General features: G+C 45.1%; 1 protein-coding gene across 4 annotated transcripts in view; it reads left to right on the top strand.

Moving 5' to 3' along the window:
• The first annotated feature begins 8,562 nt into the window (after positions 1-8,562).
• Positions 8,563-12,967, top strand: part of AMPD3 (adenosine monophosphate deaminase 3) — a 42,605-nt gene continuing 38,200 nt past the window's right edge. Inside the window, exon 1 of one of the 4 annotated variants that reach the window (XM_045523966.2) lies at positions 8,563-8,709. Coding sequence is in view for 1 of the 4 variants with exons in the window: in XM_010964876.3 (XP_010963178.3) it covers positions 9,676-9,697 (22 nt within the window). In the remaining 3 variants the exon portion in view is untranslated. Of the gene's footprint in view, positions 8,710-8,860; positions 9,014-9,209; positions 9,698-12,967 lie in introns of those variants that run through there. The other 3 variants (XM_045523964.2, XM_074372403.1, XM_010964876.3) reach the window with 3 other exon arrangements.

Here is a 12,967-nt window from a genome sequence, read left to right as displayed (position 1 = left end):
TACTCATCTTGCATAACTGAAACGTTATACTTGCTGATTAGCTACTTCCCATTTCGCCTCCCTCCCCTCAGCCCCTGGCAACACCATTCTATTCTTTGCTTCTATGGGTTCATGTAAATGGAATCAATGCAGTAATTGTCCTTCTGTGACTAGCTTTTCACTTAGCGTCATGTCCTAAGGTTTGTCCATGTTGTCACATATTGCAGGATTTCCTTCATTTTTATGGCTGAATATTATTTATTCATTGTATGGAAATTACACATTTTCTTTGTCCGTTCATCCATCAGTGGACATTTAGGTTGCATCCCCATCTTGGCTATTGTGAATAATGCTGCAGTAAATACAGAGTGCTAATATCTCTCTGAGATCCTGATTTCAGTTCTTTTGGATAATGATGCAGAAGCAGGATTGCTGGATCATATGGTAATACAACTCGATAGCAACCCCCCCCACCCCAATAACCCAGTTTAAAAATGGCCTAAAGACTTGGATAGACATTTCTTAAAAGAAAACATATAGATGGCCAACAGGTACATGAAAATATACTCAGTGTCACTAATCATAAGGGAAATGCAAATCAAAATCACAATGAGATATTACTTCATGCTTGTTAGGATGGCTATTATCAAGAAAACAAAAGGCAAGTGTTGGCAGGGATGTGGAGAAATTAGAACCCTTGTAGACACTGTGGGTGGTAATGCAGAATGGTGCCTCTGCTATAAAAAATAGTATGGATGTTCCTCAAAAAGTTAAAAACAGAACTACTGTATGGCCTTTCCTCCCTCTTGCTCCATGAAACAGATGTAATGGCAGAAGATCTAGCTGTAGGCATTTCTTAGCAAAGGAAGGAGGACTGCTAACTCCCACAAAGATGAGGCCACACTTGAGGGCAGGTAGGGTGGTGGCTGGAGGGAGTCTGAGGATTTGTGAAGTGCCCATAATTCCCAGCTCTGGACTATTTAGTGAAAGAAAGAGAAAGACACTTCTCTTATTTATTTCATTGTTGTTTTAGCTCAATTGAATCTAATTCCAGCTGCTACCTTTGAGAATACTAAGTTATTGGTAGAGCGCAAGCTTTTGCTATGTTTATTTAGAAAGAATCTGAACTTCGCCGTATGTCACTGGAAGTTGATCAGGCTCGAGGGGGGGCTGTCTGGAATGTGGCTGTAGACATGAACTATGCAGGTGGCCAGGGACTGGGGCTTACCTTTGGGGAACAGTTGACAGGTGGTAGATAACAGTGACTTCCACCTGATTTGTTTCTCTTTCTCAAGGACTCACCCTTTAGGGAAATCGTGAGTTATGGGGACTTTGGCCCACCCTGAGCTGTTTGGGGCTCATCTTGTGTTTTCTCCAAGGTTTCTGAGGATTCCTGAGTGGAGCTTCTGTATCATGGTGACTTTGGGTTCTCATTCCTCGTTATCTAAGGATCCTCTCTCTTCTGGAAGCTACTCTCCTTCCTTTCCCAGATTCTCCCAGCATGGAACAGACTCTTCCTTCTTTGTTCCCTCAGGGTACCTTTTAAGCTATTGTGCCTGCAACTTTGGGGTTAGTTAAATAGTTGATAAACAGCCATTTGCCCTGGGTCTGTTTACACTTCATGGTGCAAAGAAACAGTGAAATTATGAAATAACAAAATTTCACAAAAAATTCAATTTTTTTTGGTTCTTTCAATAGTTTTTTTTATTGTGGTAAAACATATAGAACACAGAATTTGCAGTTTTAACATGTACAGGGTCACATGTACGATTCAGTGGCATCAGTAACATTCACAATGTTATACAACCATCACAATGTTCTGATTTTTTGATTTCCCAAGTCAGAATCTTATGCCATTATCCTCAATGCGACCATAGTTAGGCTCATTCTTAAATAACAGGAATTCACGAACTGGAAAAATGCCTATGCTTCACTCAGATACAATTTAAGCTGCTCCCGTTCCTCCAGATATCCCTGGTAGAATCCATAGAGCTGAGGATGGACTGGGTGTCCACAGTGCTGTCATTACTGATGGTGGCCAGCCTTCTGGAGTTTGTCACTCAGCTGGGAAGCACACGCTTGGGATAGGACAGCTATTGACTCTTGGTTCTGATTCAGCCTTTGACCTAATTGTTCATTAAATGGTCAGGTGGGCAGTTCTAAATCAGGGGTTGGGAAGAGGATAGTCTGGGACTGGAAATGTTAAATGCTACTGCCAGGACTGGGAATGAGCGTGGCCCAAGGAGAATGTGTGGGCATGCGTAGCAGAAAGTCTCCATCCCTAGGAGACAGAGGTCACAGCCTCACCTGAGGCTCTACTCTGTCCATGTCCCTATCACCCCTCCAGAATAATTCTGGAAGGCTACAGTCATGCTAGAATTTGACACCTGAGTTTTGAATTATAAAGTAAGAGATGAAGGGAGTTGGGGCAGATGATTTGGGGCGTTCAGACAATGAGTTAAATGTGCCAGTCTATCTGAGGCTGTGATTCACATCTGTAGAAGTCCAACTGCAGAGCCTCAGCAGATGGTATAATGATTAGGCTTATGGGAGAGTTTGGAGAGTGTGAAAAGCACACAAGCATGGGAATGAATTGGGGGTGAGCTGGAGCAATAGCCGAGCATTATCTTGTACAGAGTCCTGGAGGGAAGGCAGAGACGACAGGCCGTTCTTAAATGGGGAAGGGAACTGCTCCTTCCCAGACTTCAGCTTAATTACAGAGACCATGTGCCCATCAGCAGGCAGGCGTGTCCTGGGAAGCATCCACCCTTGACTACTGAGAAAGTGTTCCGTGGTCATGTGCTGCGGGCCCCAAGCCTCCAATACGCACTCATGGACCCCCCTTCCCTCCAGTCCAGAGAGGAGTGGCTGAGGGGTCTAAGCCCAAGGTCCCCAGTCACCCCGAGCCTCCACACCAGTCCCACTTCTGAGCTGTGTCTCTCTCACTTCAGGCCTGGGCATGGGGACCACACATCCCCCACTTCTGGTCACAGCAGTTCCATCTCCAGTCCTGAGTGAACATGCTATGAGTCTAAGGTCTAGCTCTCCCACTAATTTTCAAAATGTTCAGGTTGGACTCTTTCCTTTCTAGAAACCCATTTCAGGAAGAGGGAGCCAGCTGTTAGTTGTATGGGGACCCACTGTCAGACTTCAGCTTGCTCTGGGCTGATTGACTACATGGAAGTTAAAAACTCCTGGGGAGGGAATTGAACCTCCAGCTGGAGTGGAGAGGCAGGTGCGGGGAAGGCTGTACCCCCATCACACCAGGGCATCAGTAGGGGCCACAATGCCCTTCCACATATGGAGCCAGGAACATTGCCCTGGGCACTATTCTCAGCCACCAGAACTCCTGATGGACCTATTGCTGCCCTGCTGTCAGACCCCATGCCATGACTTCAGTCCACTCAATTAGTAGAATGCCCCAGGGCACTTTGCTTTGAAAACTGGACATATTTGATGAGGCTCTGCTAAAGCACTCTCAGAAGCAGAACCCTCTCTTATTGCCTCCTGGGGGAAGATTTTGGCTTCTGTAGCTCAGGAGACAGTAAAAGGAGACAGAGAAATGGGTTTTTTGGAGGCTGCCAATCCTGTCTTGGAACAATTATGGAACATTTACCCAGAGGAGGGTGTTAGTAGGGGCTGGGAGGATGGAGCACAGACCCCAAACACCTCTGGGTTTCCAAAAATTCTCAAATAATCCCCATCCCCTAGTGGGATTAGGAGTCAGAGCACTGTTGGAGGTAACCCACAGCTTTGTCCCAGTGCTCACCAAAGCGTTCAAGTCTGAATAATTGGAGGGAAGGGCAGATTGGAGGAGGCGGGGAGAGGACTCAGGAGGTCTGCCCCTGGGGGCAGAAGCATGGAGAAGAGCCTGGTGGTGCCGCTGGGGGCTGGGGGTGAGGCGGGGGAGGCAGTTGTGTTGGCAGAGATGCGTTGGTGTTCACATTGAGCTGAAGCAATGGAGGGATGGATTAAATCAGTGGTCTTCAAGGTGGGTGTGTAGGTAGATGCCCCATTGGACATAAAAGAAAAATTTAAACCTCTATTTACACGTGCATACCTTGGAGATATTGTGCGAATTCAGTTCCAGATGACCACAATAAGGCAAATATCACAATAAAGCACATCACACGAGTTTTCTGGTTTCTCAGTGCATACGAAAGCTGTTTATACTATACTGTAGACAGTTAAGTGTGCAATAGCATTATGCCTAAAAAATAATGTTCCTACCTTAATTAAGAAATACAAAACAAAAAAATTACAACAGTAACATGAAATATCACTGATCACAGATCATCATAACAAATATAATAATGAAAAAGTTTGAAATATCTTGAGAATTACCAAAATGTGACAGACACGAATTGAGCAAATGCTGTTGGGAAAATGGTGCCAGGAGACTTGCTTGATGCAAGGTTGTCACAGATCTTCAATATGTGAAAAACGAATGTCTGCTAAGTGCAATAAAGCAAAACACAGTAAAATGAGGTCTGCCTGTATTTATGTTTTAGTGTAAAAATAAAAAAGTTAAGAGTCACCAAGATTTATTGTATAGATTGACAACACACCCTTACTTGACTCTTTCGTCAGGTGTCCATGTCATGCATCACAGTAGAGGTGTCCACAGAGGAGGGGGTGATAGTGGTACCCTCACTGGTCCAGTTATTTTCAAGTGAATTGCAAGATATTGCGAATTATTTGTATCCCAGGTGGTAGACAGAGTATATCATCTATCAGTTAACTGAACTAATCTCACAAAAGGGACAAGTGGCTTGAAACAATTCCCACAAAGAAATCCATAGATTGAAAATTCAGTTGGCCCTCTGTAAACGTGCGGATTCAACCAACTCTGGATGGAAAATATCTGTAAAAAAAATTCGAGAAAGTTCTAAAAACCAGAACTTCAACTTGCAGTGTGACTGGCAACTATTTACATAGCATTCACATTGTGTTAGGTATTACAAGTAATCTAGAGATGATTTAAAGTATACGGGAGGATGTGCATAGGTTATATGCAGATACTATGCCATTTTATATAAGGGATTTGAACATCCATGGACTTAATTACCCGCAGAGGTCCTGGAAGGGGTGCTGTAATATGAATAGTGCAAGCAAGAGCAAACTCAGAAAAATAGCAGAGCTGACCATTTCCTACTACTCATATAAGATCCATTATGATGCTATCTCTGACATGGAAGTTCATAAAAAAAGTTCAAATTTATAAAAAAGATTAATCAAAATATGGATTTACATCACTATAGCTAACAACAAACCTAAAGGTATTGAGGTATTAACTAATAATAATATAAATATGCCATCATGATCAGCAAGACATAAATTCTGTACAACAGCGCATGAAGACAAATTGCTACCATTTTTCCAAGTCATGCAATACTTAGTTGTGTATTTTTGTGAATTATTATTAAATGTAATCAACATATCTAGAAATCTCTTTTGAGTAAAATCTCTTTTACTTAATAGTAGAAGGCAAAATTTCAGGCAATCTGGAAAAAACCTGTTGTTCTACTTGCCATGCTTAAGGTGACTGAATTGGTACAGAGAGAAGATGGTGACACATAAAAATACATTCAGTTGAAATACACACAGAACATTTTCAAAGATTTAGAAAAAAAGGTTTAGAACACATATTGTGTTGTGGAGGCTGGCTATATGGTTGGATGCAAGTTGCTAACATGTTTCACCTTAAGCTTTTGCCATACTTTTCAATAATGGCATTCACAAAGAAATACTTTGTGATCTACTAAAGAAAAGATGTGTTTATAATGTGAATGATATATTTAAGATAACATGCTGTGTCTTTTTTGTGTAAGAGTAATCACCAATGGAGTGGCTGTCCAGGCTGAAATACAAGGTTGTGGGCTGAAGGTAGGGAGGGACTCCATTTGAAACTCATCAGCTGCATCATTTACAAATTACAACAACAGAGAAACTGAGGTGAGAAGAGCACAAAATATTACAGGATGTGAATAATATGGTTAATTTACAAAAAACCTTAAATACAGTAGAATCTTTACAATACTTTGTAATGAGACTATGAAAATCTTTTATATTACTCAAAGGTTTACTGTTTTTATCTCAAGGCAAAGAACTTAAAAGTTGTGGAATTTAAAGATGGGTTTACTTTAACAAAAGGACAAGTATTCCAAACCTGCTGACCTCTGACGTGCTGGCTTGTGACTGTTACAAGTGTATGCGTGCGCGCGCGCGCGCGCGCACACACACACACAAAATCTATCCCTTCAGGTAAAGGTGATATTTTAGCAACAAATATAACTGTGCTTTAAAAGAATCATGTTATGGGGAAGGCACCTTGAAAACTGATGTTTGGAACTGTTTCCATCATTATGCAATTTTAGTGCCAAAATGAAGTGTCATTGTCAGCTATATAGACTGTCATAACCACAGTCTTCCAAATTAAGTACACGTTTAAACTCTGGTTACATTCTTCCAAATGAAGAGTTTCTGGAATCTTGAAAATCCCATGGTTAAAAATATTTGCAAGAACAACTGATGAAAATGAAACAACTCGTAAAGCATTGACCAGCTTAAACTGGTTTTGCTTCCTTAAACAGGCTGTTGAAACAGCACCAGCTTAAACTGGTTTTGCCTCCTTAAATAGGTTGATTAATCACACCTTGAGTGATTTTACAGACAGCGTCGCGCATGTGCAAGATGGGAACCCACGGCTGTGGGATTACCCCGAACCAAGGATCTTCAGTGTATGGAACTCGAAGAATTGGAATGTTGCCACTGGAGCCCTTTATGGAGTGAAGGGAGAAGTCCTTCAACAACGAAAATCTGGCCTCCAGTAGCACGAATAACTTATATGAACTGATGCAAGGCTAGCCAGTCAGCTTCCAAATTTGAAATTCCCCCAGCCCCTTAAATTTTGCCCCAATCCTGGACTCTGGAGACAGATTTGAGAGTTTTGCCTTCTATCTCCTTGCTGGTCAACCCTGCTATTAAGCTCTTTCTTTTCTCCAAACTAGTGCCATAGTTTTTTGGCCTCTGTGTTTATCAGGCCTTACTTGATAACAAAAACATCATTGGGAACATGGGTTTCACGGACAAAGAAGAGTTTTCTGGGGAAATTCACATTTGCAGAATTGATGCGATTTAAACAGTGAGAATTGTGATTTGATAAGTGTAATCAGAGGTAGAATTCTTCTATTTGGGTCCATTTATCTTTGTCAGTTTTTGTTTTGTTTTGTTTTTTTGCAGTAATATCCACTAGGACTAAGTATTGACACTAACTGAACTTAAAAGCATACTTTCAAGTCTCATAAAATATTAATCTAAGATTTATTCACCATTTTTAATCATGTTGCTCTCACTAAACAGATTTTTGCTAATAACTTTAAAGCGAAGGGGAAAAGTATAATGTACCATTCAATAAATATGAAGTAATTTAAAATTATTGTTTCATCTTTACCAAATCCTTTAATCATTGGTAGTATGCTTTATATTATATACTTTGCTTTATATGCTTTATACCATATACAGTTGCGTGTGCATATCATTTATAAATAAGTTTGTGAATATCTGGCTAGAAGGCAGAAGGAATAAAATGCGGCATTTAAATGAGACAACATGAAAGCGGTTGGCATGGTCAGGGCACTAATGAATAATTTCATTTCCCCCTTGGTGACTAAGTTGGTATGAGAGATGAAAGGGAAAAGAGTTAAGGATGGCTCCCAGGTGTGGCCCGGAGGAGTGGGTGGTAGTGCTATGACTCAGCTGACTGGAAATGTTAATTGAACCAATTTTGGGTCCACCAGTCAAACTACTGACAATGGGTTGAGGAAAGTGCAGCGTTCATTGCAAGGCCAAGCAAGGAGTAACAGCAGCTAATGCTCAAAAGATTCGACCTCACAGATGGGTTTCAGGGAGTTTTTAAAGACAGGGTGAGGTTGAGGGTCACCAGGTGCCTGATCAGCTTGTAGAAATTCTTTTGATTGGTTGCTGGTGAGGTAATTGGGAGTCAACATCCTCAAGCTTCTGGTTCCAACCGGTTTGGGGTCTACCTGCTTGTTGATCAGCATGCAATTAACTTCTTCCACCTGGTGGGGGTTTCACTATCTGCAAAGCAGCTCAAGGCTATGGCTTCGATATTACCTGCAGCCCTGGAGAAGGAAAGAAAAGTTCGTGACTTTGTTTTTCAGCTAAACTATTATTGTTTTGCTTGACTGTCTTCTTTTGTTTCTGCATTTTTTCACTTCCCTGATTAAATTTGCTCTTTGGAACTGGGGGATGGCCTAAGAGGCTAAAGTTTCTTTTACAAACAAGAAGCAGGTGGAGGACATGGGGGCGGGGGCGGCGAGGTCTGTCCTAGGAAGGCCTCACAGGGTCCTGCTGGGTTACAGAAACATGGGAGCAGGTTCTGGTGCATTCCACATTCTGGTGCATTCCACGTTCTGGGAGGAAATCAGGAGTTTGAGTTTGCACACGTTTCCTCCAGCCTAGGAACCTCTAGTGGAGATGTATCCAGGAAGTTGGATGAATACACCATCTGCAGCTCTGGAGCATTCTGGGCTGGAGAGGAGGTTCAAGATCATTAGCAGGCAGGAGGCTTTTAAAACCATGGGAGTGGGTGAGATCCCTAGCGTAGGCCGGCAGAATGAAACAGGAGGCAGGCAGTGGTGGGACCCCAGGGAAGAACACCACGATGAAAAGCCAGGCCCGGGAGGCTGAGAAGCTGCAGTCATTAAGGTATGTGGACAATTTGGAGAGAGGGGGGCGGTGGGCACCAACTCTAGAAACTCTACTCCGAGGGGTTCAGGAAGGAAGGTGTGGTTAGCAGGTTCAAATGCGGGGGAGAGGCGAGAAAGGGAGGTTACAGGGCACCCACAGGCTTTCACAACGAGAAGGTCAGTCCGGACTTGGAGGGGCGGGTGTACAAACCAGAGCTGAGGGTTGGTGGAGAGAGAGAGAATTGGGAGGGGCAGGAAGGTGATCCAAGGGCCCAGGCGCGCGGGAGAAAACCAGCGTTTGCGGGTCTGTTCAGCTACTGGGGGTAAGTCACCTGTCTGGGGGCTGTGACCCCAGAACCTCCCCCTGGGACAAGTCCTGGCGGGGAAGGAGGTTCGGAAAGGTCCGAACACCGTGGGGAGCGCTCTCGGGCCCGGCGGGTACCCGCGGAGACGAGGTCCGAGGAGCCGCGCTGGATCTGACCCCCCGCTGCGGCGGGCGCGCTTCCGGCCGAGGGACCCGGCGGTCGCCGCGCCCCTGACGCTCCCAAGTTTCCTGTAGGCGGCGCGGCCCAGCGGGGCGCTTCAGGTAGCGGCGGGCCAGCGCGGGGGGCGGGCGGCAGCCCGGCCTGCGGCCCCCTGCCGCCGGCTCCTCGCCTCTTCTCGGCTCCGCGCCCAGGTAGGGCACCGGCTGGGGCGGCGCGCGGCTCCTGGGCTTCCTCCCTTGCGGAGGCGGCTCTCCTTCTCCCGCCGGGCGGTTCCGGGTGCTCCGGGGCCGGGGCGCCGCACCACCGCGCCCTGGGAAGCGCCGGCCCCCGCCCCTACCGCGGAGGCTCCCGCCCAGTGCCTCCCGGGGGCGAGGCCTGGCCCGGGCCGGCGCGGGCCGGCGGGGCAGTGCTGGGCAGTCCCGCCGCGGTGCTTGCTGTGCGTCCGGGAAGGCGCCGCCACCTGCGCTCCAGCCTGCGGGCCGCCCCCTTCGGCCCACCGCATGGCCCTATCCTCCGACCCCGGTGAGTACGCGTGATGCTGCGCTGCCGACCTTGGGCCCACGCCCCGCGGCCCAGGGCGGGAGTCGGAGCGCCCTGGAATTGGAACCTCAGCCCTGGGCTTCCTCGCCCGCTAAGGCAGCAGCGCCAATCCTGGGCTTATCCCCTGCCTGGGACCTGGCCTGTGCGTCTGTCTCAGTCCCTGCGGTGGCCTGGGCTCGAGAGGCCTTAGGTGAGCCCGCTGCATCTCAGCTCCCTGGCCACCTACATTGGATTCGAAAGATTTAGAGAAATTAGGACACTGGACTTGCCACCACTTAAGCTAGGAGAAGTTTCTAGGTACTTGAAGACTGGCTGGATGCCAATGGCCGAGGTGGGCTTCCATCTGGAGGCAGGGGTATGGACAGGCTGGCAGGCGATGGGGTCATTGGAGGCCTTCATCCTTACCTCTTTGGCTCTCTCTGGCGAGGGAGGCAGGTGTACTGCTTCTGGCAGCCTGCTTTCTGCCCTTGAACTTCCTGGTAGCTGCTTTGCCAGTGGAGCTGCTAATGGCTAGACTTGGCTGGCAGAGGCCTCTAGGGTGAGTTTTGAGAGGCCCTGGAGTAGGAGAGGCTTGCTAACTAGAGTGTCATTCCCCCTAACTGTTGGGTCCTTGCATGTGGCTGGAAGCTGGGTGATGACAAATGAGCAAAGGAGCTGGGTGAAGCAAGCTGGAAGCACTAGGAGGAATTTCAGCATGGTCCTGAGCCTTTGTTGGCTATCCTCCTGGACGTAGTGACCAACATTTGGCCATCTTTAGGGAAAAGCTGGCTGCAGCTGAAACCCTCGTAGGAGACATTCCTCCCGACTGTAAAGCGTCAAAGCTGAGTGGTAGTCAAGCCATAGAGCCAGAGCCTCTGTCAGCTCTCACTTTCCAGAGTGTTGATAGCAGGTTTGGGGTAGTTATCCTGGCCTGACTGCAAACTTGGATGTCAACTCTGAGGGGCTGGCTTGCTCTGAAGATGCCAGCGTGGGGCTGCCCAAGAATTGTGGGGCTTGCATGGATGGGTTGCTGGGAGACTCTTGTACCTCTGAGCCACACCCTCTGCCCAGTCTCCATCCTTTGGAGATCCTGGATGAGGAATGAATGGTTCTCAGATCAAGAAGCTCTTAGAGAGATGAGGCCTGTTTTTCTTGTCCTTACACTAGATGAGTCACTCTTCAAGTGGGCTTTGAAATCAATCCCAGATACTGAAAATATCATGGCAGATACAATGTAGTTTTAGGGTTAAGCAGGGAGAGTACCTTTTCTCCCCAAAAGTTACTCTCATTGGCCTTCTTGTTTCTTCCTCCCAAATATTAATCTCTTATATCTTTTGTGTGCTGGCTGCATATCTAGGACAAGAGACCATGGCTTTAGGCTCTAATCTATGAGGGGCTAGGGCCTAAGAGGATGGGCTCATGGCTGGAGTGCTGGCCATGCAAAGTCAGCCTTCACTCCTAGAAGAGAAGGCTATTTTTCCTGATCTGGTTTTACGTTTGAATATGGTTTCCTTCTTGCACCCAAATAGGAGTTGATTGTGCCTAGCACATAACAGTGCTCAATAAATAATGTTGAATAAAAGGATTTGGTGTCTAGATGAAACATCAGATTCATTTTCCCAGCTGGACTTTCTCGTACCCAATATCAGGATGCCAATGATGGCAATAATGTTGAGAGATAAAACTTACAAAGTACGTGTTATTGCCAGGTACTATTCTAAGCACTTTATGTATGCTAACTAATGTAATTGTCGTGGAAATCTATGAGGTCAGTAGTGTTACCATCCCCATTTTATAGGGAATAAAACTGAGCCAGAGAAATTAGTAACTTGCCCAAGGTCATGCAATTTAGTGGTGGAACAGGATTCAAACCTGAGTAACGTGCCTTGAGTCCATATTCTTAACTACACACTGTACTGACTCTTGACATCAGCAAAGGTAGATTCATCACTTAGCTCATTCACTCATTCATTATTTTATGTGTTCATTCAACTGATATTTCTTGATGCCTATGATATTCCAGGCTTGGGGACATAATAGTGAATGAGATGGACAAGGTCTGTCATGGAGCTGGTATTTAGCAGGCAAAGCCCCTTTGCCCAACCCCTCTGTGAGTCATGCATGCCTCAGAAACAAGAAGGAAAATGCATCCTTATAGGCAAGCCCACAGCATCCTTTTAGGGGAGGGAGAGTGGTATCGTTTTGAATGAGCCATAGTTTAATTCTGGCCTTTCCTATTTTTGGGGATTTTTAAGGGACACTTAAGTGATGCAGTGAGTGAATGCAGTCTGGCCTCCTGGGCAGGACATGCAGGCCTGGGCTTGGTTATCATAGATGGTCTTTTTTTTTAAAAAGTCTTTTTAAAATTGAGATGTAGTTGATATGCAATACTACATAAGTTTCAAGTTTTCAACATAGTGATTCACATTTTTCATGTTATACTCCATTTATAGTCATTCTAAAGTATTGGCTGTATTTCTTGTGTTGTATAATACATCCTGTAGCTTATTTATTTTATATAGAATAGTTTACACCTCTTAATCCTCTACCCCTATCTTGTCCCTCCTCACTTCTCTCTCCCCACTGGTAACCACTAGTTTGTTCTCTATATCTGTGAGTCTGTTTCTTTTTTGTTGTATTCACTAGTTTGTTTTCTTTTTTAGATTCCATGTATAAGTGATATCATATGATATTTGTCTAGCTCTGTCTGACTTATTTCACGTAGCATAATACCCTCCAAGTGTGTTGCATTCTTTGTTATGGCTGAGTAGTATTCCATCGTACATATATATGCCACATTTTCTTTATCCATTCATCTGTTGATGGACATTTAGGTTGCTTCCATGTCTTGGCTATTGTAAATAGTGCTGCTATGAACATTGGGGTACATGTATCTTTTCAAATTAGTATTTTCACTTGGATAAATACCCAGGAGTGGAATTGCTGGGTCATACGGTAGTTCTATAGTTAGTTTTTTGAGAAACCTCCATACCGTTGTCCACAGTGGCCACACCAATTTACATTCTTACCAACAGTGTACGAGTGTTCCCTTTTCTCCACATTGTCGTAAACATTTGTCATTTGTGGTCTTTTTGATAACAGCCATCCTAACAGGTGTGAGATGATATGTCACTGTGGTTTTTATTTGCATTTCTCTGGTGATTAATGACATTGAGCATCTATTCATGTGCCTGTTGGCCATCTGTATGTCTTTTTTGAAAAAATGTCTATTCAGGTCTTCTGCCCATTTTTCAGTTTTTTTTTATGTTGAGT

The sequence above is a fragment of the Camelus bactrianus genome, chromosome 10 (assembly GCF_048773025.1).
Source record: "Camelus bactrianus isolate YW-2024 breed Bactrian camel chromosome 10, ASM4877302v1, whole genome shotgun sequence".
Lineage (NCBI taxonomy): Eukaryota > Metazoa > Chordata > Mammalia > Artiodactyla > Camelidae > Camelus > Camelus bactrianus.
This window is presented reverse-complemented; position numbering and strand designations above follow the sequence as displayed.